The sequence below is a fragment of the Drosophila teissieri genome, chromosome X (genome assembly GCF_016746235.2).
Source record: "Drosophila teissieri strain GT53w chromosome X, Prin_Dtei_1.1, whole genome shotgun sequence".
Taxonomy (NCBI): Eukaryota; Metazoa; Arthropoda; class Insecta; order Diptera; family Drosophilidae; genus Drosophila; species Drosophila teissieri.
In genome coordinates, this window is record NC_053034.1 from 1214733 (window position 1) to 1237865 (window position 23133).

Genomic DNA, 23133 nt, shown 5'->3' on the forward strand with positions numbered 1-23133 from the left:
ACGAGTGTTGTTGGAAGGCACTGTTGTTGGAAGTGCCAGCGCCTTCCAATGTCAATTAAATAAGCAAAACGCGAAGAAAAGCCAAGCGAAAAGGAGAGTCTCGTTGCCGCGCTCGAACACAAAACAAGGAAATCATTATCAACACCACCGCCCTTGACACATCCACATCCACAACCACATCGACAACCACATCCACATCCGCATCCGGGCGAGGTGGCACGGCTGGCAGGAAGAACGTAACGTGAGTGGCTGCTCTGCTCTGTTCTATTCGATTCTATTCTGTTGATTCAGCGGAGTACACTACGCAATAACCGATAACGACCTTACCACCGCTCCCCTCCTTTCCCTCACCGCGTCTCTCCGCAGCGGAGCAGTGGAGCACCCCCAGTCCCCCAAGGAGCTATCTGCTCGCGATGCCCCAGATGAGGGCTGCGGCCGCTGAGGCGGTGGCCGCCGGCAGTGCCAATGGCCAGCCGCTAGTCAAGATCGGGCACTACCTGCTGGGCGCCACCCTGGGCACGGGCACCTTCGGCAAGGTGAAGATCGGCGAGCACCAGATCACCCGCGTCAAGGTGGCCGTCAAGATACTCAATCGGCAGAAGATCAAGAGCCTGGACGTTGTGGGCAAGATCCGGCGAGAGATCCAGAACCTGAAGCTCTTCCGCCATCCGCACATCATCAAGCTGTACCAGGTGAGTGTATTGCTCCAAGCTAGCGCGCTTGCTTTCCCACAAAGTATACAATCGTGCCCACGTAAATGGTTGGTAACCGGAGACGAAAGGTTCCCAGGAAACTGGGCCACTGGTTTCCTATGCGAACGCAGTACGCTGGCCAGATATTCATAACAAACAAACGAGTACAAATTAAATAAACAAACAGGCAGGAGATGCCCAGAATAGGGAACATAGCTGCTCCATAACAATAGTGTGCAGGTGTCGTATGGTTTGCTTGCATGCCTGCGGTCATGGTCACCCGAATCTAATGCGGCCCAAGAAACTGGAGCACTGCCCAGACCATCACAACAAGCATACTGGCCTAACGTAAATAAACAGAAACGGCATCTCCTGTAGGCCGATGAGTCAGCTCCGGCTGCCCAGTTATCTGGTTCTACGGTAGCATTTCCCCGAGGTTTTCGGATTAGATCAGTTGCCAAGTGAGGTTAGCCAGGGTTAAGGGGAAGCTAGGTAACCTAGGGACGACTACAGCCATCAGCTTATATAAATGTGTTTGCTAACCGTTCCGTAACTCCCCGAAGGTCATCTCCACGCCCTCGGACATCTTCATGATCATGGAGTACGTGAGCGGTGGAGAGCTGTTCGACTACATTGTCAAGCACGGCAAGCTGCAGGAGCACCAGGCGCGCCGCTTCTTTCAGCAGATTATCTCGGGCGTGGACTATTGCCACCGGCACATGATCGTGCATCGGGATCTGAAGCCGGAGAACCTGCTGCTCGACCACAACATGCACGTGAAGATCGCCGACTTCGGGCTCTCGAACATGATGCTCGACGGCGAGTTCCTGCGCACCTCGTGCGGCTCCCCCAACTACGCGGCGCCCGAGGTGATTTCCGGCAAGCTGTACGCCGGTCCCGAGGTGGACATCTGGTCGTGCGGCGTCATCCTGTACGCCCTGCTGTGCGGGACGCTGCCCTTTGACGACGAGCACGTGCCCACGCTGTTCCGCAAGATCAAGTCGGGCATTTTCCCGATTCCCGAGTACCTCAACAAACAAGTGGTCAACCTGGTGTGCCAGATGCTGCAAGTGGACCCGCTCAAGCGGGCCAACATCGAGGAGATCAAGAAGCACGAGTGGTTCCAAAAGGACCTCCCAGCCTACCTCTTCCCCTCGTCCATTGAGCAGGACTCCAATGTGATCGACACCTACGCTGTGGCAGAGGTCTGCACCAAGTTCGGCGTCAAGGAGACCGAGGTGCATAACTCGCTGCTCAGCGGCGATCCGCACGATCAGCTGGCCATCGCCTACCACCTGATCATCGACAACAAACGCTTCGCCGATGACGCGGCCAACCAAATAAACGAGATCAACAACTTCTTCGTGGCCGGCTCGCCACCACCGCCGCCGCCTCCGCCCGTTCCGCAATCATCGATGGACCACCAAGCCCCTCTGGCCACCGTGACCGTGGGCGGAGGCACTGCAGCCAGCTCGGGCACGGCCACACCAGTGCCCCCAGTGGCTGGAGGCACTCCCAGCGGCACCATCCCCATACGACCGCATCCAGAGCGGATTGCGCCGATGCGGGACCGCCAACTGGCCATGTCCGTGCAGACCTCCGGCGGCGGAGCCTTCCCGGAGAAAACCGCACGTGGCGGTACTCCCATCAAGCGCGCCAAGTGGCATTTGGGCATCCGGTCGCAGAGCAAGCCGAACGACATAATGCTCGAGGTGTACCGGGCGATGAAGGCACTCAGCTACGAGTGGAAGATCATCAATCCGTACCACGTTCGGGTGCGCAGGCAGAACGTAAAGACCGGAAAGTTCTCGAAGATGTCGCTGCAGCTGTACCAGGTGGACGCCAAGAGCTATCTGCTCGACTTCAAGTCGCTGACCAACGACGAGGTCGAGCAGGGCGACGACGTCATCATGGAGAGCCTTACTCCGCCGCCGCTTAGCGTGTCCGGGGTAATGCCGCTGCAGCCGACCGGGCACCACACCATGGAGTTTTTCGAAATGTGCGCCGCCCTGATCATTCAACTGGCTCGCTGAGGATGAGGTGACCGCCGTCGGCCGCAGCGGACTGGATGGGATCTTCTCGGCTGGCGATCCGCACCCGGACCGCCCTGAGGATTGACCATTGCCCGGAAGACACAGTACCACAAAGGAAAGCTGGATGGAGTTCGGGGCTCCCTGGTTCCCATGGATCCCTGACTTGACTAAGTTCTTGAATTCGTCCCAACCACTGCTGATTTCATCGGAATCGGAATCGCAAAATGCAGCAACAAATGCAGCAGCTGCCCCTTGTCCGATTTTCGAGCTCCCAAATAAAACTAGATCCTCATTTGCATGCCCATGTAGTCCTGTTGCCGTCACACAAATGTAAGAGAAGGCAACCCCCAATCCCAATGTGCAATTATCGGTAGTTGAGAAACGGTAGCAGGACTGAATAGATTTTTAAAATCACAAGCCCGTTCTAGAAGGACGAACGGACGAAATCAGGAGCTTGGCCCTACGACTCCAGCTTCCCTTTGTGCGGCTGTGTAATCCACATAAAATGTTATTGAACTCGGACTCCCGCCAACCGCCGTCGCCGCTATGCTACCGTTACCCGCTTTGCCGCATCCATTTCCGCTTCCGGTTAGTCTAAGTCTGTAGGTTCCGCCCGGTCGGCGGGCTTGGATCCGTTTCTGTACTATTCTGTTCTGTTTCTATTTCGATTTCGCTTTTTGTTTATAAACAAGTTGAGTTATTATCCAAACCGCACGTGCACGTGGATGTATTTGTATTATGCCTAACGAATTGTAATTGGAACCGCGTCTGGGGTAGCTGTCGGATTACAACCAGATGTGGGCCAAGTTTTATGTATCTGTATAAACCAAACAATAAAGCGATCCATTAATATTCTAAATCGATTGTGGACGAAGTGTCACTTAAAAGTAGCCATAATTAAAGTTAGTTTTATTGCATATTAAGGTATTTTGTGCACATTCTTTCAGCATCGATGATCGCAAATTCTGCCTCCACATTGGGCTATATATCGCAGTTCCAGTCTCCCGTTTCGAGTGTAAAATCATAGCATCCCTGATCTAATCCACCTTTGCATCGCTGCTACAGCTCACTACTTCTACTGCTTTTGTTGTTGCTTCCGCTTCAGTTTGTCGATTAGCGTCTCGATGCTGTTGGCGTCCACCAGGCCAATAAACTTGTCCACCACGACGCCGTTCCTGAAGGCCAGCACAGCGGGCACGGCCTTCACCTCGAAGGTCTCCACGAGTTCCAGGTTCGTCTCCACATCGATGACCGCCAGGTCGATCTCGTTCGAGTTCTCCAGCAACTCGAGCATCTTGGGCGTGAGTATCTTGCAGGGGTCGCACCACTCGGCGTGGAAGTTCACGATCACCGGGTTGTCGCTGTTGATCACCTGCGGAACAAGAGACTACAGGTGATTACAATACTCTACAATTGAGTGCTCTGCTGGGAGCTTACGAAACACTGTCAAGTCATTGCCATGGCCATAACGTCACCTATTCGACTATGCCAGCAGTTCACTTATAGGCATAACGTCATTGCGAAAAGTGGGAAATGGATCTTCGGGTGCCGAGGGGAGTATAAAGATTGATTGGCAGCAGAATACTGCAGTTTTTCATGTTATGATTCATTCAATTGTAGCACTGGCCATATTAGTAGTTTTTAGATTCCGGTTACTCTGAGATTGCAGTGTTTGCTCTTTAAACAATGGCGGGATGGCTACGGGGGAGACTACAAAATGTGTGCGTGTGTGACGCACTCTCCTCTTATCTCGCCTAATCCGACTGCAATTGATAACTCGGGCATGGAGCGATATGCTGGAGGGTCTTCTGCAGCTGGCTCCCGTTTCTTCGCGGACTCAGCGGCTGGGCTGGTTGAAAGGGGTTCAAACCGGTATCCAATGTTTTGGGGCTCATTTACATACACGAGCACGAGCACGGGCCCAAAACAAAATCGAAAACAGAACCGAGGCGAGGCGAGTGTGCGCACACATATGTTTGTATCTGTGGACGGGTCCACGGCCAAGTGCGTCATGGGGTGGATCCGCCCCCGTCTCCCTCCTAGCCACTACACCCCTGTCGCCCAGTAACCGAAAACCAGGCACGTACGCCAGCGGTGCAAGGTCATACCCATCCCATTGGATCTCAATCCATTCTGTTCCATTGCATAATCCTGACTCACCTTTTGATCGAACTCGTAGTGGTCCTTGATGACTAGCTTCTTGTGGAGGTGCTGCGACTGCGACAGGTACTTCTGGGTGCCCTTGGCCGCCTGGGGCGCCATTCTTTGGTTGCTGCTCTTCGCTCCAATGGAGCAACAGGCCGCCAGACGTGGCGCGATTCCCTCGGCGGCGATCTTTAGCATTGCGGATTAGGATTCAGTGCGGGGGCGGATGCGGCTGCAGATGCGTAACACGGAGACTCTCGCAGTGATTAGATTGCGGGCAGGGTCTCGGGTGTTCAACTGGTTGGTTTTTCCGTGTGTGCTGCGTATGCGTTTAATGTTTGTTTATAAACTCTGAGCGAGCGCTGTACAACACTGTCGCCTGCTCGGTGTTGCCACCTGGCGGACGGGCGCACTAAGCAACACTGAAACCAGCTGGAAAGCCAACTGTTGTATACAAATTCGAAATATTCAAATTGTACGTAAATATTACGCTTATGTAGCAGGTATAATGGCCAATGTCACCTACGTAAGCTTATCTCACCTTACTCTGCAACTTGTAATGTTTCTATATATTTATTGTTACCGCAGCGTCTAACGTCTCCCGCAGTGTAGAACGTTTTCCGGCGACAGCACTCCAAGCAGATGAGTCGTTTTGAATTTGAATTTGGCGCCCTGCGCTCCCCCTTCCTTCTCTCTTCGTTCGCTCTGCCACAGGAATTCGCTGCTCGCAACAACAAAATCTGGCATTTGACGTCGCGCGTTCGTTTCGCCCGTTTCAGCCGCGCTGCCGCCGAAAGCAGAGTGTTGTTGTTGCCGTTGCGTTGTGTTGCGTTGTTGTTTGCCGTGCCGATTTTACTATTATTTGACATCGGCGTGCGGAGCGTGCGGTGCGGAGCAGTGCTCCTCTTTTTTTTCTAGTTTTTGTTTGGTTCCGGGCCAGGGGGCGGTAAGTCCTGCCACTGTTACTGTGACTGTAACTGCCACCCACTCGAAAGCAAGCGCACAGGTTGAAAGTCGAGCTCAGAGCATATGTGTGCGGAAAAAGTGCTGCATTGGCTGGAAAAACACTGCGGAGCCGCCGAGATTGTTGCGTTTCGGGCGGTCAGGACGCGAGCAAGAGGAAGCAGAGCGAGCGGGAGCAAACGTGAGTAAATTCGCACTTTTCAACGAAATCGTGCAACATAACGGCACCATTGTGTGTGTGTGTGTGTGCAATCGCCTTCAAGATTCCAATTGAAGTTTCAAGCTCCGTCTTTTTCCATGCTCTGTGTGTGCGTGTGAGTGTGTGCTTGTGAGCGTCGCGTGTGAGAGTGTGCGTTTTCCACCCCAGGAGCGCGCTTGGAAATCGAAAACGCGGTTTTGGTGTCGGGATTGGATTCGTTTCGAGTCACACCCTCCCCCGGCCGTAACTTGTTTCGGGCATGGATTCCTTGGCACAGCTGTTTGCGCCTTCTTCTCGTCCTTCTTTCTTCGGATTTATGACATCAACACACGCTTTCGAACCACACACACTCACACAAACACACACACGTGCGCACTCAGACCAAAGCTTTATCCTTCGAGCAAAGCTCTCGCTTGATTTTGACTCGTGCTTACGGCAAAGTCGCAGTTTTCTCTCTCTTTTCCCTCCTCCATCCTTCTGCCAAGCGCGTTTATTGTTGTTTGTGTTTTGTCCTCCGCTTTCCTCGTATTAACTGTTATCGATTGGCGGCGAACCAAAGCCGATGATGAAATTCCAACCAACGGAGGGTGAGGAGAAGGTGGAGAGAGAGAGAGGGGGGGAAATGGGAAAATGAGTTTCTGATCCAAAGCCTCAGTTTCGTAGTATTTCTTCCCCAATTGTCCTGGCTTACATACACACATACTTACATACACATTTACATATGTATGTCGTAATTCGATGTAAACTAGAATGCTTTTCATTTGTTAGTTAGTATTATTAGTACTATTTTGGAATACGAATTAAAGCTGCAATATCTGTATGCATTTCCATTATCAGCTCGCGTTGTTCGCCCGTTTCGAGAGCAGTTCCTCGAGAAATATTGGAAAACTGCAAACGAAAATTGGAAAAGCTGGAGCACGGAAAGCGGGAGGGGTGGGGAGAACTTTTATGATGATGCCTTTGCCTAAAAATAGCAACGCGCGCCCAGCAAACGTCTCATTTTTCCAAGTGTGCTTCAAAAACGAAACGAATTCTCATTCCCCAAGTTCCCATTGCGATCGCCGATTTTCCATGTGCTCCGATCTAAATCGGATCCAATCCAATCCAATCCGATCCCATCCGATCTGATTTGAACTGAACTGATCTGATCTGATCTTCGGTGATCGAAATCTGCACCCAGATCGCCGTGGAATCTAATTTTGGGCTCGTCTTGAGCAGGTTCACTCGGTGCCTGGAAGGCGGCACCCACTCCGCTTTCCCGACTGCATTTCCAGCCCCATGCCACGTCGCTGCCACTGCACCACCGGCTAAATATAGAGCCCCGACTTCGACTTCGGCTTAGTTCGGCGGGATGGGCTGTGTGTGCCTGCGAAAGGTGGGGAGGGAAGTTCAATTACCTTTAAATGGATTACACAAACAACCAGGAGGGCTGGCGGGATGGAGGGGCGGAGGGGAGGGGGCGGAAGCCTATATTAAACACAGGCACGCACTCACACCCCACAACTAGATAAAGCAACGCAAACAGAGCCAACCAGGCAGAGGCGGAGCCAAGTGATCGGGCCTCTGATCCCAATTCCAATTCCTATTCCCATTCCTATCTCTATCTGCATCTGCATCTGCATCTCTAGCCCTATTCCGATCCCGATCCGACGCCTCCCCCTTCCGCAGCCCCCTGAGTCCCGGAAAAACGGGAAAAGCGGAGCAGCGGCCGAGTGGCAAGGGGTGGGGAGGCGGTGTTGAGGCAATGCTGCCAAAAATAAATTTGAACTCAAATCGCAGCGTCAGGCGCGAGGGGGGAGGGGCGCGGCAAACGGGTGGCAAGAAGCGCTGCCAACGCAAAGCAGCGCAACGCATTCGCCTCCAAAGACCGGCCCATGCCGCTCTCCTTTCGGGCCGGGGCCATCGGCTCCTCTGGCAGCCCAGCCGGAGCCAGCCAAGCAGTCCTCGGAACTCCGATTGGAGAACTGATGCAGCTGTTCGAGGGAATGGGCGGTCTGCTTGGCCAGAATGCGCCATTGATCTCGCCAGGTGGGGCAGAGGCCAGCTCAGGATGGCATGGGGCACGCTGTCCGGTCAGGAAAGTCACAGGGGGGGGGGGGGAGGAGTTGGTATCCAATGGAGCTGGAGATGGAGCAGAGCATAGCAAGGAGGCGGGGGCGTCTACGTGGCCGACCTCATTAGTTTCGAGTTTCCAAAAGCGCACGCACACCAGCAGCGCCGAAATGGAAAATGGAAAAATGGAAAAACGGAAAATGGGAAATCGAAAGTGGAATATGGAATGGTTTTGCGTACGCTCGGACCCATCAATTTTCATCATCGGCGAGAGAGCTTAAACAGCGGCTATTTGTAAACGAAGGCATCTGCCAGGCAGCCCGCACAGCCCGCCCGCCCGCCGCCCCATCCGCCCACCGCTTCTAGCCAAAAGCCAAAAACCAAAAACCAAACCAAAGCGATCCAAACCGATCCCTCTCTCGTGTTTCCCGCTCCCCCCGTCCTCCTCCGCCCGTGGTGGGACTTTGGGGCAGCTATTTTTAAAGTCGAAAATACTTTTCAGCTGCCAAGTTGTGAGATGCCAAGTACAGTTGCCTACTCAGATCAGATCCGATCAGATCAGGTCGGGTTGGACGAGATTGGATCCCATCACGGCACGGGGCACTTGGCACGTGGAGAGAAGAGGAGAGAACAACCAGGAGCTCCTCGGCTGGCGAAAGCATCCTCCTGCGAAGGTGTGTCAAGCGCTCAAGTGAAAACTGTTGTCCCATTCTAGGGGAACTGACCAACCAACTTCTTCTGAACTCCCTTGCCATTGAGACGCAGTATGTAGTTGATTTTAAGTTTATGTCCTGCGCCCCAAGCCCGAAACTCCAGTTGAGCTAACCTGCAGCTGGGTTGGGCGATAGTGCACCTTCTGATTAGATAGCGTTTTGGGGCTGCGCATTCCAACGATCCCAAAGATGCGCCATCCCAAAGATGCCAGGCCTGCTTATCCCTGCTTATTTTCCCGTTGGCTCGCTGATCTGCTGCCGCTGCTTTTCACTTGTGCCTGTGGCTGTGGCTGTGACTGTGCGCAATGTAAATTCGTTTTCCCGAAGCTCCGCTCTTTCTCTTTCTCTTGGACAGACACGCAGCCACAGCCACAGGCACAGGCACTGGCACAGCCACAGATACAGATACAGGCACAGACTCGGATACGGATACAGATACTCGAAGGCGAGAGCGGGCGAGCGGGCACAGATACAGATGCGCGGCGGCAGAGCAGAACTTTCGGTTGGAAATTTGCCAACCCCTCATGGCGCTTTTCGATGCGATCAGCTCGACCCCAATAGACGGGGACTGGCCGGCACGGGGGGCTCATGAGGGGAGGCGGGAGGGATTGGGGGGCTGGGGGGAGGCGTGCACCTTCGGAGACGCGGCCAACAGGCTGCGACGGCTGCTCGGACCGCTCGAGTCTCGGTATTCTGCGGCTGAATTCCGAATTCGCTTTTAGTATCAAATTAGACTGCGACGGCTGCTCTTTGAGTGCGGCCAAGAACGGAGCAACACCGGAGCAGAGCATTCGAATCCCGAATCGGGCCAGTTCGGAACGGTAAGCGGTTGGCAGCGGTTACCCGGTAACGGGTACGGGTGCGGGTGCGGGTATCGGGTAAGGCACGCTCTCGTCTCTGCGCTTCGACTTCGACCATTGTTTTCTTGGCCCCGCGTCGTCTCCTTCGCTTGGATACCAGGGAGTAGGGGGGGTGGGGTGGTGCGGGCGGTGCAAAAGGTTGGGGCATCATTTGTTTTTCATGCCAAGGCGCGTGGGCGGCGGACGCAGGGGAAAGCGGATGAGCAGGGCCAGCTCCGAATGCCTCTAGTTTTCTTCGATTTCTCGTTGTTTGTTTGCAATTGTGCAGAGCACAGAGCACAGATCTGCGTCTTCTCCATTCGTCGAATTCTTGATTCGTCATAGGCATACACGTATATCCCCGAATCTATACACATCGGCTGTGTATACAGGCGTATGGCTACATCGCTCCATCCCCCTTCCCCCCTCTGTGGATGGGGACACCCTTGAGACGGGCTTGGCAACTTCATGCATCCTACCTTCTACCCCCTGAAGGTTTTCTTTCCTTTTCCATGCTTGTTTTTCATCTTGAGACTGGCTTAGGGTTGTGACCCCTAAGGTTTCTTGAAATATATAACTTATAGTATGATTAAGGAACCTTTCAAGATACTTTCAACTTGGTATAGACACTTGGTTAGTTAGAGACTTGGCTCCTTGCTTGGGCGCTACAAACTCGGTCTTATAGGTCAGCATAATTGGGCCCGTTAACACAGGCTGCCATGTATTCACTGTAGCTTATCGAGTACGGCGGATCAGGTGGAAAGTGCTTGCTTGGGTGAGTCACAGTCACCCAGCCGACTTGCAAGTTGTCGTGGAGCCACAAGCCCACCTTAAGGCGATAAGATAATGCCGGGTAGCCGTACAGCCAGATTAGATATTAGTTTCAGTGCGGTTTCAATGAGGCCTAACCAGGGGTTTTCCTCTCTTTGCTTCTTTCCCTTTGCAGAGGAAAGGAGAGCAGAGCAGAGAAGAGGGCGCTATTGGGCATGTTTCAGTTCGGTGCTGTTCTATTCTGATCTGATCTGGCCAGATAAGAGGGCTAGAATCGTTGGATCGCCCATCGCACATCGCACTTTGCAGGGCAGAACTCAAGTCAAGAAGTCTTCCTCTGTTTCTGATTCTGATTCGGAATCTGAATCTGAATCTGAATCTGTTTCAGTTGCTTATTGTGCTGTGTATCCATGGCGTGGCGTATGTGCCTGCGCTTTTCCCCGACGCTTTTCCCCCGCTCTTTCTCCGTTTATGTTTACGTTTTGGCGTGATTTCGTATTAACAAATTCACTTCTCTATGTATTTTTAATTTTAGTCCAAGGTTTAAAGCAACAACTGTGAGCAGTGAAAAAACAGAACGAGCGTTCAGCTATAAACGATATCAAAACCAATAGGAGGAAGAAACGCACACAAAGAGCCCAAAAACAAAGTCTTCGGGAGAGAGCGCTGAGTGTGGGACGGAGACGGAGACGGGGCAACAGCGAGCGGGACAGAGACGGCTGGCGGTCAGCGACGTTGGACAAGTAGTTGAAAATATTGCGCATACGCCGCGTGAACCGGAGGCACAGAGCAGCAAGCCGCGCGTTTCGTTCTTCCCTTTGCATCGCACAAATACAGCTTGAAGCTGCCTGGAAAACCCAAAAACGGGATAGTGCTGCAAAGAAACACACGACCAGCATTGAGGAGGAGACGGAGGAGCAGGAGGAGGGCCGAGGATCAGCGGCTACGAAGGAAGTCCATTTCAAAGTGCAGCCGGCTATAAATCCAGGTGAGTCTCGGGGAGCACTGCTGGGATTAGTGGATATGTGTGGGGGTCCTTGCGTGGGCTTAGCAATCCTGAACCGAGCGGCAAACCAACTTCCTTTCTCGGAGTTCCACTCTTGGAGTCCGATCAAGGCTCATGAAGGAACTGGTGTCTCCGACTCCGATTCGCAACCAAATCCGATCGTGGATCGCCGCTTTCCGCGCCTCTCGCCTGCCCCGATTCTTGGTCGCAGATTGCACAACGCTGGCCAGCAGTTTCAAGCGCTTTTGCTACGCTCACAAACACATGACACCCATTGAGTCGGTCGACGGGTCGGTGAGCGCTGCGCGATTCCACGATTCCGCTGCTCGGCCAGTAGCGGTGGTAGTAAAAATTGTCAACTCAAGCGCTGCGGTCGGCGACGCTCGGGGAAAATGCGTATTCCTCGCACTCGCACACGCACTCGCCCTCGACCTCGACCTCGCCCCCACCCTCATCCTCCTCCCGCAGGAAAGCAGAAGCACGCGCGGATTACGAGGAGCCACCAGCTGGTCACGAGGAAGAGCAGAAGAATAGCGCGCACCAGCAGCTCGATCGCGGGACGCAGGTGCGTTTGCAACCGGGGTTGTCTTCCAGGAAGGCCTTTCGATGAGGGGGGAGTTTGCTTTGGGTTGGTAGGTGGATTGGTAGGTGGGTTGCACCTAGAGCGAGTGCGGCGTTTGCAGTGCTATCAGCGTACAAACAAAGCCAATTAGAACTTGAAAAGCCCCCTCCATTCCCTTCCCGCCCCCCAAGTGACAGCGGGTGAAGCTCCATTCCACTCCACTCCACTCCACTCCCACCTCGATTCTCGGTTCTCGGTTCTCCAGTGCCCCTTTCCCCGTTTTGCGTTCCTATCTGGGCTCGCTTTTATCAGCGGCTTATCAGTAAATAATTCCACCTGTTGCGCGGCTTGCGCGAGTGTGGGTTTAAGTGCGAGTGTGAGTGTGTGTGTGTGTGTGTGTGTAGATAACTCGAGGTGAGGTATCGCATTAAGCAACGCTTGTGCTGCCCCACAATTGTGGTCCCCAAAAAGCAAACTTTGCTTGTTTGCACTGCTCAGCGCTGCTACGCTGGAATGGAAATGGAAGCCCCGCTGCCAGCGGATTTCGTAGATAACCGAGCCGAAACCCAACTGAAGCGGACTGAAACAAAACCCAGCGAACTCACACTTGTACACATAGGAACGGGGCCCACACAGACACAGACACAGATACAGAGTACAGATACAGATACAGATACAGATACAGATACAGATACATGTATAGATATAGGGGCTCTATGAAGACAGACTGCCGCAAATCTTATCTTAAAACTTGACTCGACGCGGCGCAGTGACGCAGTCGCTTAGCAATGCCGCTTCCATTGCTCAAACTGCGTCTGTTTATCGATCAGTCGTGTGGGTGTAGTGCGTTTTCCAGCCGAAGACCATCCTTAGCCCCCGCAATCTCCCGCCATATGTTTCGGAATTGGCCTTAATCTGTGATCTTTAAGCCGTGAAACATGGTGTTTCCAATTCAGGATGTGAAGTTAACCCTCTTTTTTTTGAACTCGACGATCCTGACGAGTCTCGAGTTTGTTGATGGAGCTGTATCGATGTATATCCTATTTTCTTGATCTCGAGAAAGCCCCACCTCCCCTCCCCCCCATTCGTTGGAGGTTATGTTGCCCATTCATTAATTAAAACCTCGTGTTCACACACACACTGACACTTTCATGTCCCGCCTTCCCTTTCGCACTCACACGTCAGCTCAACCCTTACTTCGCTGCAGCTTGAAAAGCGGCGAAAAGAACAAGGTTTATTTATAAACTGCGCTAGTTGTTGGGGGTTTCTCTGCGCCCGAAGTATCCAAGTTTCCCCGACTCGCTCTCTCGCCCCCTCTCTTTCTCTCTCTTAAGCTCTTCTTCTAGTTGCTGCTTCGACTTCGGCTCTTCGCAGGGAGTGTGGGGTGAAGGGTGGCGGGCTTGTTGTTGTTGTAAACTCGGCTTCAAGCTTTAATTACGTCTCACGTCTGTGTGTATGTGTATGTGTGTGTAAACAGTTGAGCTCTTTGTAGGAGTGTGTTTCTTGGGGCAGAGGCAGCGGGAGTGGCGGGGGGCCTGGAGGAGCGCAAGGGCTCCGCTCCTCTTCTGCCATTCCTATTTCTGTTTGCCCATCGCCATCGGCGTCGCTGCACTCCAACGGTACTTCTGAGCGTGCCCGAATTCGAATTGGAATTCAGTCGAGCTTTGCGCGTCGTCGCCGCCGTTCGCGAAGTTCGTTGCTGGATGGGCTCGTTCGCTATCCCCCACCCCCACTCGTGCTGTCTCTCTCGCTCACGCGCTCACTCGCTTGCCTGCCACCCACTTTTCTGCGCCCGCTCGCCGGCTTTGGCGCGGCCTCAAAACGTGAGTACCTCCCTCTCCTACTCTCTCGCTTTCCTGCTCTCCTGCTCTCCGTCCTGCGTGCGTGCCTTTGTGTGTGTGTGTGTGTGTGTGTGTGCCCAGTGTGTGGGAGAGCTGGGCTAATCTCCAATTTCGAGATAAGATATCGCTCAGTGTCGCACTCTGCTCGCTCGTTCCTCCGCTCGAGCTTCTCCCGCCCCCCAAGCGCCGCTTTGGCTGCCGAGGAGAGCGTCCTGCAGGATCGCAGCTGTGTCGCTTACGCACTGCAAGAAAAAGTGGTATGTTGCGAATCTGGCAACGTATCTTCCGAAGTTTAAGCGTTGTCCATGCTATGAGCACATTTCTGAAATGCCGCCTGTTTTTTCGCAGTGCACGGCGCTCTTACCCTCTCTTTTCGGCTTATCACTCCCACTGAAGGCGCCCGCTTGTGTTCTGTGTTGTGGGTTGTGGGTGGCGTGGAGTCGAGTCGAGTTGAGTCGAACATCGAGCAGTTGCGTTGTTTTTGTTTTCATTATGTTATTAATTAGGCGAGTGGCGTAGGTGGTGTGAGTGGTGTAGTTGTGTAGGAGGGATCGGATCGATTGCGAGGGGTGGCTGTGCAATGGGGCAGGAGGTGCGGGGCGGGTGGAGCACAGATGGTGGCCAGAGTGGAGCTTACGGTCCATAGAGGTTGCGGGGCAGCTGCAAAGCGCCAAAAAAAAAAACCACACACAGTTAACAGCGTTTTGCATTTCGCATGCTCTCTCCTTTCTTTCAGCTTCACGACGTCTTGCAAACGGCTGAAAATGGAGAAGACTCCCCGGTACACGCAGCGGGAGCGGAACATGGTGTTGAGCTACGCGGCGCAGTACAAGGATGTGATCGAGAACAAGCGCACGGACGCGGAGTCGAACCGCAAGAAGGACGAGGTGTGGCTGCAGATCGCCAAGGAGTTCAACTCGCGGGTCTACCACCAGCGCAGCGCCAAGCAGCTGCGCCAGCTGTACAAGAACATGAAGCTGCTGCTGAAGAAGGACCTCTGCGGCGAGGACAAGAGCAACCACTCGTTCATGGACCTGCTCAACACGCTGTCGCACCAGGAGTCCGTGGCCCAGTACATTGCCGAGCAGCTGTCGCCGGAGGGCGCGGGCGGAGGCGGCGGCGGTGGCAAGCAGGGCGGCGCTGGCAACGGAGGCGGAAACGGACACCATGCGGACGACTACGACGACTCCAAGGTGGGCTCAAACTCTAGATCTGTGCAGTATACAGTCCTCTTGGTGTACTGCATCTAACCCAAGTAACGGATGCACAGCTTCCTTCCTTCTTGCCTTCTTCTTCTGTTGAACCCTGTGAATCGTACTAAAACGCTGTCCATGATGGTTTCAGTATCATTTATTTTCCTCCCACTTGCAGATGCCCCTCTACCACGAGGGCATGGACACGGACGTAATCCTCATCAAGTCGGAGACGATCAGCGACAACGAGCAGACGGACAATGGCATGGACTGCCTGGACGAGGACGATGACGACGACTGCTTGAGTCCCAAGGCGCCGGAGGTGTGCCTCGAGGAGGAGGACGACGTGCTCTTTCCCACCGACCTTCGCCAGCTGCAGCAGGTGGGTTCATCCGGCGCCGCCGGCGGTGGCGGTGGTGTTGGTGGTGGTGTCTCCGCGGCCTCCCTGCCCGGGAACGTGTCCAGCAACGGGCTCACCGAAACCAGTCGCCGCGCCGCCAGCTCACCCGTGTGCTCCACCAAGACCTCGGTAAGCTCCAGCGGTAGCTACGCATCGGCGCCCAAGCCGGACATCACCATCCAGACCGTGGGCCACATACGCGTGGGCAGCTTTGCCAACATCAACAAGACGCTGCAGAACGGCGGCTCCAGCGCGGCCGCTGTCCTATCATCGGCCAGCAATGGCGGCCCCAATGCCAGTGGAGTGCTGCCGCTCACAGCGGAGCAAGTGCAGCAGCACACGCTGCTGAACGGCCTGGGACTGTCCGCCGTGAATCCGGCTCAGTCCCTGCAGGCGGCCATCAACGCTGCCTACGTGTCCGCCGCTCCAACTTCATCGGTCGCCATTAGCAGCCGCCGCCCCCCGCCCACTTTGCAGCTGCCACGCCTGCAGCGCGGCAACAACAACAATAGCAACCACACTGCCGGCAGCACGAGCAACTCCGCGGTGGCCGCCAATGGGGTGCAACTGCTGCTCAACGGCGGCCACCACGCACAGGTGACGCACAACCATCTGGCGCGGGACAAGACGGGCGGCGTGGCCATTGGGGCGGCGGGCAGTTTCAATGGCTACAACGGACTGGCAGTGGCGGGCACGGTGTGCGGCACCTTGAACAGCAGCTCATCCGGAGCCGGAAGCGGCGGCAGCAGTGCCAACAGCAGCGGCGTGGGCCTGGGCGTCGGTGGCGCCAACACGACTGGCGGTGGAGGCAACAGCAGTGGTGGAACGAGGAGCCAGCACCAGGAGCTGATGAACTCGTTGAGGATCGAGGAGAGCAAGCGGAAAATCGACCTGATCAATGCCCAAATCGAATACTGGCAGACGCTCACCCGCAAGCTGAACAGTCAGGCGGGTCACATGCCCAATCCCGCGTGCCCGTGCCACTTCCCAGGAGCCAGTGTGCTCTCGCCCGTCGCAGTGGCCGCCGCTAGTGCCTCATCGTCCGTCTCCGTCTCCGCTTCCGCCTCCGCCAACGTCTTGCAGACGCAGGCCAGCACCAGCTAGTCCGCAGTGAAGAGGCGGTTCGCACTAGTCGGGGGTCCTGCGGGCGAGAGCGATGGCGATGGCGATGGCGACAGCGACAGCGACATCATCTCGATAGTGGACATAGATGATGGGCGGTCTGGGGAGGAGGAGCAGTCGGAGGACGATTGCGAGGACCATGACCAGGCCATTACAGATCTGACGCTACCGGACGAGGACGAGGAGGAGGACGATGCAGCCGATGAAGACGAAGATGACTCACAGGATGCCTTGGTCAGGGATGTGGGCGTGGTGGGCGGCCTGCCGTCGCCATATTCACCGGCCCACTCCTCGCCGCCGCCAGCGAAGCGCTCGAAGCGCCAGGAAGTCACCTCCGAGCTCCTGAGGCAGCTGGCCCTGCAGCAGAATCAGGATCGCCAGGAGGGGGGGTGCTAGTATTTGATCTAGTTTGCTAATTTGCTGATTTGCCAACTTGCATGCCATGCATTGACGCAACCACTTTTTAACATTAATTTTACCATATATTTATTTACGCCTAGTTTGAGTGCCAAAACAGAAAACCAGAAAAAGATTGGAGCCTTGCCATCGAGAATGCTTGCCAAAGGACCTGCTGAATCGGTCACACCCACTCGCAACCCGCTATTTATTTGCCAACCTAACTGAAACGTAGCGATTAGTTTTATATTTTAAATTTGTTGCGTCGCATATTTTTTTGATTGATTTTTTTTCTATACATTTAACGCGTGTTTATGTTTAAGTTTTAAGTTTTCCTATGAAACGAGCTGCTACCAAAAAGAAAGGAGGAGACTATCTTGACTTGTACATTTACCTTACAAAATTAGACCTAACTTACTTAATTAGAGCGAGCAGCTAAGAACGCAAAATGTACAAATGTGGTTCCTAATCTAGTCCCTAAAGGAGTGAAGAAACGAAAATGCTACAGCAAAGAAAGCTAAAATGTAACGCCTAGCCGAGAACGAACTTGTGTATTATTTTTATATGTCACCCAGAGAGTTCCCACGAGGAAACCATTCAAGGAACTGTAGCTAATTTATGTACTTAAAGAACCAGTGAAACCAAATGAAACCAAAAATGTTTGAAAGTGGAGAAAAATGAAGAAACTTGCTAGTCGTCGCTGCATAACTGTGTAAATGTAGCACACAAACCATTTAGTTATTGCTAACTGTACGTGTAAAATACAAATAAATGCCTATAATTGCCCAGACCCATTAACCACAATTTACAAGGAAGCACACACCAAACGAAACTGAAATCCAACAATACCAAACAAAACTATTTATACACTTTTGTAAACAAGAACTTATTAATAAACCAATGAATTTACTTGTTCTGACTTTTGGATTGTGATATTTTTCGGATCAGGCTTTAACCTTCTGGCACGTAAGCTCACTTGGCCCATTTAAACTGCGCGGCACTTGGCGCCCAATGTGCTGGCGTTGCTCAACACTGGCCAGTCAGCGTAGCCGACTGCTCATCTGGGAACCAGTTCGCACATCTGGAAGCCCGCGAACCAGTTATTCGTTACTCATCAGTTCCAGTTCCAGTTCGGTTCAGCAAAAATTGTGCAAATAAATTGCGGAAAGACGAATTGTTTATGTGGGAATCGGCAGCGAAAAGCGAAGCGGCGGCAGCAAGACGACGGCACCAACAACTAAAGTGAATGAAGTGAGCATTGCCACTCCCACGCACACCACCGTGCAGTCTGTGTGTGCGAACGGCGAACTGCGAGTTGCGAAGTGCGAATTCCGTACTTCGGATTGTGGCCTAACCCCCCCGCCTCCGCCCCCGCCCCGCACGAAGCACTTGGAAAACCAACACCTGTCCTTTTAGCGCAAGAGGAATCTCTGCCAGCTGGTGCAGCCATTTGCGAAGGACCTCCAAGGAGCAGGACACGGTGGAAAGCGCCGAACACTGAAGCGGGTCTTCAGTGAAAAGAGAGAGAGAAGAGTGTGCCATAAGTCCGCTTGGCAGGAGTCACAGACTAGCCACCTGACCACTTGACCACCTGACCTGACCACCTGGATGCCCGGCTTTCACCTCAATGAGATGGGTGAAATGGTCCTGGACGCCATCGACGACATCGGCGTGGTCGATGTGTACGACTTGGCCTCGGACATTGGCAAGGAGTACGAGCGGATCATGGATCGCTTCGGCACGGACGCCGTCAGCGGGCTGATGCCCAAGATCATCAACACCCTGGAGCTGCTGGAGGCACTGGCCACGAAGAACGAGCGCGAGAACGCCACCATCCAGGAGCTGCGCGACAAGGTGGCCCAGCTGGAGAGCGAGAAGCTGGAGAAGGCCGAGTTCCGTCGGCGGTTCGACAAGGAGCTGGAGCTGATTGAGGAGCAGTGGCGCAGCGAGACCAACGAGCTGGTAGATCTCGTCTCCTCGCTGCAGGACGAGAACAAGCGCCTGGTGAAGCAGACGCAGGACCTGCAGTCCTCCTCCGCCCAAAGCTCTGGCCTGGGCGCCAGTCTCACCGAGAGCATTATCAGCATGACCAACCACGAGCTCCACGGCGCCCTTTCCGATACCCAAGTGCTGCAACGGCTCAAGGAGCAGATATACAAGCAGCGCGACGAGTTGAAGCACCGCGAGCGGGAGCTGCAGGACAAGTACAGCGAGCTGGAGCACGTTAGTGTCGCTAAGCTTAGGAATGCTCGCATTCCCCACTAACTCTTTGCTTTTCATTCACAGCTCAATATCCAGGCGGAGCGGCTGAAGGCCTCGGAGCGGGACACCCGGCGCCGCCACAAGCTAATGCAGGCCCAAGTGAAGACGCTCTGCGAGGAGCGCGCCGACTTTCTGGCCCAGCTGCAGGACCAGAGCCGCGAGATCAACCAATTGCGCAAGCGGTTGGGGCTGGCCGAAAAGGAGAACGAGGACTTGGTGGCCTCGTACGACGATGGCCAGAACGATCCCAACCGGCCGCGGTACACCACGCGCGAGCTGAAAGAGTTGATTAGCGAGCGGGATGAGCTGCTGACCACCATCGATACCCTCAACGAGCAGCTGGCGGAGCTGAAGCCGCCCAGCCAGGCGAAGGGCAAGCGGCAGCGCCACTTCTCCAGCTCCGATGACAGCGATGAGGACGACGATGGTCACGTGGCGGACAACGACGACGACGACGACGAGGAGGAGGAGGCAGCCGAGGCGAACGAGCTGGAGCCACCAGCTGCCGGAGAAACGTAAGTATCCCTCATTTTTGGGGCTCCGCTAGAGAAAACCGCAATCTATGAACGACCGCTTGAGGCAAAATGATTAATGAGCAAGCACTTTTAGCCTGAGTCATTATTTTGTTGTTATTCAGTGCTAACAATATTCAAATAGACCTTATGATGTAAACGCTTAATTGGCAGGTGATTCAGAGCCAGAGCTTAAATGTTTCTTTTTGCGTGCTTTTTTGCAAGGCCAGCAGTTAGCTAAATGGCATTATTGGCTGTCAAACGAAATGTTGGATTCGGGTTCATGTTGTATTTATTGTTGAGTTTCCCCATTGTAGCTAATTACGCTCCTCATCGCTTTTCAGGCCACCTGGACACGATGCGCCCGTGCAGGGACCTTTGCCCTACGAGCCGGACGATGCGCCCTGGAAGAAGAGCTCCGAGTCGGGAATACGCAAATTGTAAGTGCTGCTGAATAGTGCTGCCGGAATAGAACTCTATATTCATGACTATTACTGCATTGCAGCTTTCGGAAGCTGTTCTCGGACCCGTCGGACGGCAGCAACACGTTCCCGAAACGTTCCTTGGCCACGCTCTCCAAGATGGCGCTGTCGGCCACGCCTGGTTCCGTTTCCGCCTCCGCAGCGGCGAAGTAAGCGCCCTTAAAGCATCCGAGTTGGCGTGCATTTCACTTTTTGTTTGTTTTCTGTTTTTCCGTTTCAATTTCCGTTTCCGTTCAATTCCGTTCCGTTTGCACTGCCCCGCACCCCTGCATCTTGCATCCTAATTTATTATTTATTTTTTACATCTTAAAATTACGATTACGATTACGATTACGTTTACGTTTAGTCTAGGCAACAGCCTGTATCTGACCCTGTCCCTCGCCATTCACCTGCTCCGCCTGAGCTGTACATACATAGTTTACACACTCGATTGCTGTGCTCTCGTAATTCTAAGTTGTTATGCGATTTTGTTTACGTAATACGCGTTTTTTTCGTAACTCGTAACTCGTAACCCCTAACTGTACTGGATATATTTAATACGAATCCACTTTGTATTTTTTTGTACCTTCGATTTATTCTAACTTGATTAACGACTACCACATAAGACTCCAAAAACATACACACCCCCTACATGTGCAAGTGTTCCAAAGAACAAGAACGAAAACGAGAACGAGATTGAGATCGAGATTGCCGAGTGAGTTTTTAATGAATTTAAACAAACGACAAGCAAACCAATGACAAACACAAGCTAAGAAAGACAAGCAGTCCTCCCAGGAAAGCGATTCGGTTAGGAGGACTCTGGTTCTGGGACCCCAGATTTTAGAAAGTCAATGAAGAACGGCAAGATTTTGCTTCAATTATCCGTAGTGTAACTCTATCCCCAAGACCCCACATCTATCTTGATCCTCGGCTATCGCCAACCCGTATGAGTATTTTAGCATTCTCATAGCAGTTGCCCCAAGCGGCCTTATAAATATATTACAAATTTATCAAAATACGCAAACCTAGAGCGAAAAAGAAACCTAAAAGTATATAAAATTGATATATAATTAGCAAACGTTACAACCTTAGCGCATTGTTTGTTGACTTGAATTGAACTAACTAACGAAACCAATCTCAGCATAGTAGATTCCATTGATCGATTCGATTCGATTCGATTAGATTGATTAGATTACATTGCACAAAGATGCCAAAAAGCGAAAATCTCCGCGTAAGCCCATTGCCCATTGCCGGCCAGTCTGAATCAAGGAATGTTTTAGCCAAGAGTTTTACCATAGACTTAGCCACTGACCAGCTCGAATTGTTGTTACCCTGTCCAGGCGCCTTCGCCCAGAGCCCCCACTTCACTTCAAGCCCAGTGCTCTCGAGGAGATCTCAGCCTGATCCTCGAGCGAAGCTATCATCCATGTTGATTTGGATCCCGTTCCCCTTCCACTCACCAAGCACCAAGCGAGGAAACTCCTCAACTCCGGTTACATATCAGCTCCATCGCCATCGTCGATGCGAACGTGCCAAAGACTAATGGTCAGACCCTGTCCCCCCCCATTCCCATTCCCACTCACCGCACACCCAACACCCCACAACGCCCACTCCACACATACCAATCTCAATTAACCCATCTCGTTTTGAACACCACAACAAAAACCAAAAGAGTGGCAACTGAACTTTTATAAATCTGAACACGAGCGTAATGGTACCGCCATGAAAATGGGCTAACAAGGAGTGTCGAGTTGGGTGAAGACCACGAGGAAGATGGAGAGACATTGAGTATTTGGTGAATTAATGTTAACTAAATTTATATACACATATACACATGCATTATACATAATATACTTTACTATATACTATGTAATACCGTATTATATGGAACTATGACTAACCAAAAGACAACAAGGCAACAATTATACAAAATTAAAAGCGTACCAGGGTGGCACTTGGACCATGGACCGCAGGAGCGACCAGAGCGAGGATCGGATCGGATCGGTTCGGATCGGATTGGATCGCATCATAGTGCATTGACGCCTCCGCATCCGGGTATCATCCTGTCCAGTACCCCTGTACGTACATCAAATTTATGAGTGGCTCCCTTTGAGCGCCCTCCAAAATAAAACTTATGAACCATGGAAGTGGATAGCGAATGAATGATTTGGGTTGGCGGCAACGGAGCACACGCTTTGCGGAACTTAAGGTGTTTATTATATGATTTAACATAACTTATGAGTTCATTTTTAATTTCGTTTATTTCCACTTGGTTTCAAAATTACTCCCAAGGCGTGGTGGGAAAAGTCAAGAAACGAATTCAAGCAAACAAATAGATCGGCAGAGAGTTCAAGATCATGGTTGCCGGTTCATCATGGTTCATCAGTAACGAAGGATGCTTGCACACCATCTTCACGTATTTTCACGTATCATATCATTTCATATCACGCCACAAAGGTTAGTAGCAACTTCAATTTGCCATGGAACACATTTCGGGGTGCTCTATTCCGAGTCATTGGAGTTCTGGCCTCCATGTCGTATGAGTACTGCATACTACTGATACCTGCAGCTACTGATATCCTTAGCATCAAAGTCTGGGCGAGGAGAGGTCGTATTTTGATCCTCCTCTTCGTGCTCCTTCGGGTAAATGAGTGTATTGGGTAGGTGTGGAACCCATGGGACTCCCCCGTGCCAGACCCATCGCGGTGGTTGGAGCTTTCTCGCCAGGAGCTTTTCGAATGAGCTTTGCCCCGGGGCTCTGGGCCACCCAGCAAGCCAGCCACGAAGCCATCTTGCAGCACCGTCAACCCTGCGCATCCGCATCCGCGTCCGCATCCTGCATCTCGTGCGGTGCGTCAGCAGCATCTCGTGCCCCCACCTCAAGTCCTTGCTCGGCCGCTCCTGTCGTTTACTGGGCGCCTGATCCCCATGCCGGGTTTGAGGCGTATCTAGGGCGTGGTGGTTGTTCCGG

The 23133-nt window shown here is 52.9% G+C and overlaps 4 protein-coding genes across 12 annotated transcripts; 3 read left to right on the forward strand and 1 right to left on the reverse strand.

Annotated features, from left to right (window-relative positions):
* The first annotated feature begins 38 nt into the window (after nucleotides 1–38).
* LOC122625330 (5'-AMP-activated protein kinase catalytic subunit alpha-2) lies at nucleotides 39–3584 on the forward strand. The gene is made up of 3 exons (XM_043805442.1): nucleotides 39–241; nucleotides 367–692; nucleotides 1256–3584. Exons 2-3 carry the CDS (start codon nucleotides 414–416, stop codon nucleotides 2723–2725), a joined length of 1749 nt encoding a protein of 582 aa, XP_043661377.1. The 5' UTR covers nucleotides 39–241; nucleotides 367–413; the 3' UTR covers nucleotides 2726–3584.
* Nucleotides 3585–3606: 22 nt separating this feature from the next.
* On the reverse strand, nucleotides 3607–5241 carry LOC122625332 (thioredoxin, mitochondrial). Its single transcript, XM_043805443.1, has 2 exons — nucleotides 4886–5241; nucleotides 3607–4097 (listed from the first exon to the last, which is right to left on the reverse strand). Exons 1-2 carry the CDS (start codon nucleotides 5066–5068, stop codon nucleotides 3801–3803), a joined length of 480 nt encoding a protein of 159 aa, XP_043661378.1. The 5' UTR covers nucleotides 5069–5241; the 3' UTR covers nucleotides 3607–3800.
* Nucleotides 5242–5534: 293 nt separating this feature from the next.
* On the forward strand, nucleotides 5535–17801 carry LOC122625329 (homeotic protein female sterile). Of its 5 annotated transcripts, none has more exons than XM_043805438.1 (4): nucleotides 5535–6014; nucleotides 10943–11395; nucleotides 14553–15009; nucleotides 15188–17801. In XM_043805438.1, the coding sequence occupies exons 3-4, from the start codon at nucleotides 14581–14583 to the stop codon at nucleotides 16511–16513; spliced, it is 1755 nt and encodes a 584-aa protein (XP_043661373.1). In that variant the 5' UTR covers nucleotides 5535–6014; nucleotides 10943–11395; nucleotides 14553–14580; the 3' UTR covers nucleotides 16514–17801. The 5 variants fall into 5 exon arrangements, with proteins under 5 accessions (XP_043661373.1, XP_043661374.1, XP_043661375.1 ...); XM_043805439.1 differs by lacking the exon at nucleotides 5535–6014 and adding an exon at nucleotides 8622–8758; XM_043805440.1 differs by lacking the exon at nucleotides 5535–6014 and adding an exon at nucleotides 9535–9618.
* Nucleotides 17802–18050: 249 nt separating this feature from the next.
* Nucleotides 18051–22303, forward strand: LOC122624831 (RILP-like protein homolog). 5 transcript variants are annotated; one of them, XM_043804550.1, is made up of 5 exons: nucleotides 18051–19150; nucleotides 19214–19704; nucleotides 20046–20141; nucleotides 20207–20332; nucleotides 22102–22303. In XM_043804550.1, exons 1-5 carry the CDS (start codon nucleotides 18536–18538, stop codon nucleotides 22259–22261), a joined length of 1488 nt encoding a protein of 495 aa, XP_043660485.1. In that variant the 5' UTR covers nucleotides 18051–18535; the 3' UTR covers nucleotides 22262–22303. The 5 variants fall into 5 exon arrangements, with proteins under 5 accessions (XP_043660485.1, XP_043660487.1, XP_043660486.1 ...); XM_043804552.1 differs by having other exon boundaries at nucleotides 22110–22296; XM_043804551.1 differs by lacking the exon at nucleotides 22102–22303 and adding an exon at nucleotides 20530–20743.
* The last annotated feature ends 830 nt before the right edge of the window (nucleotides 22304–23133 follow it).

Bases quoted from the DNA above. Each gene is read 5' to 3' on its own strand.
- LOC122625329 (XM_043805438.1), top strand. From the start codon at position 14,581: ATGGAGAAGACTCCCCGGTACACGCAGCGGGAGCGGAACATGGTGTTG. The intron at 15,010-15,187 runs GTGGGCTCAAAC...TCCCACTTGCAG, and splicing joins ACGACTACGACGACTCCAAG to ATGCCCCTCTACCACGAGGG.
- LOC122625330 (XM_043805442.1), top strand. From the start codon at position 414: ATGCCCCAGATGAGGGCTGCGGCCGCTGAGGCGGTGGCCGCCGGCAGT. The intron at 693-1,255 runs GTGAGTGTATTG...AACTCCCCGAAG, and splicing joins ACATCATCAAGCTGTACCAG to GTCATCTCCACGCCCTCGGA.
- LOC122624831 (XM_043804550.1), top strand. From the start codon at position 18,536: ATGCCCGGCTTTCACCTCAATGAGATGGGTGAAATGGTCCTGGACGCC. The intron at 20,142-20,206 runs GTAAGTGCTGCT...ACTGCATTGCAG, and splicing joins GAGTCGGGAATACGCAAATT to CTTTCGGAAGCTGTTCTCGG. The intron at 20,333-22,101 runs GTAAGCGCCCTT...CAAAATTAAAAG, and splicing joins TCCGCCTCCGCAGCGGCGAA to CGTACCAGGGTGGCACTTGG.
- LOC122625332 (XM_043805443.1), bottom strand. From the start codon at position 5,068: ATGCTAAAGATCGCCGCCGAGGGAATCGCGCCACGTCTGGCGGCCTGT. The intron at 4,098-4,885 runs GTGAGTCAGGAT...CTTGTTCCGCAG, and splicing joins ACTACGAGTTCGATCAAAAG to GTGATCAACAGCGACAACCC.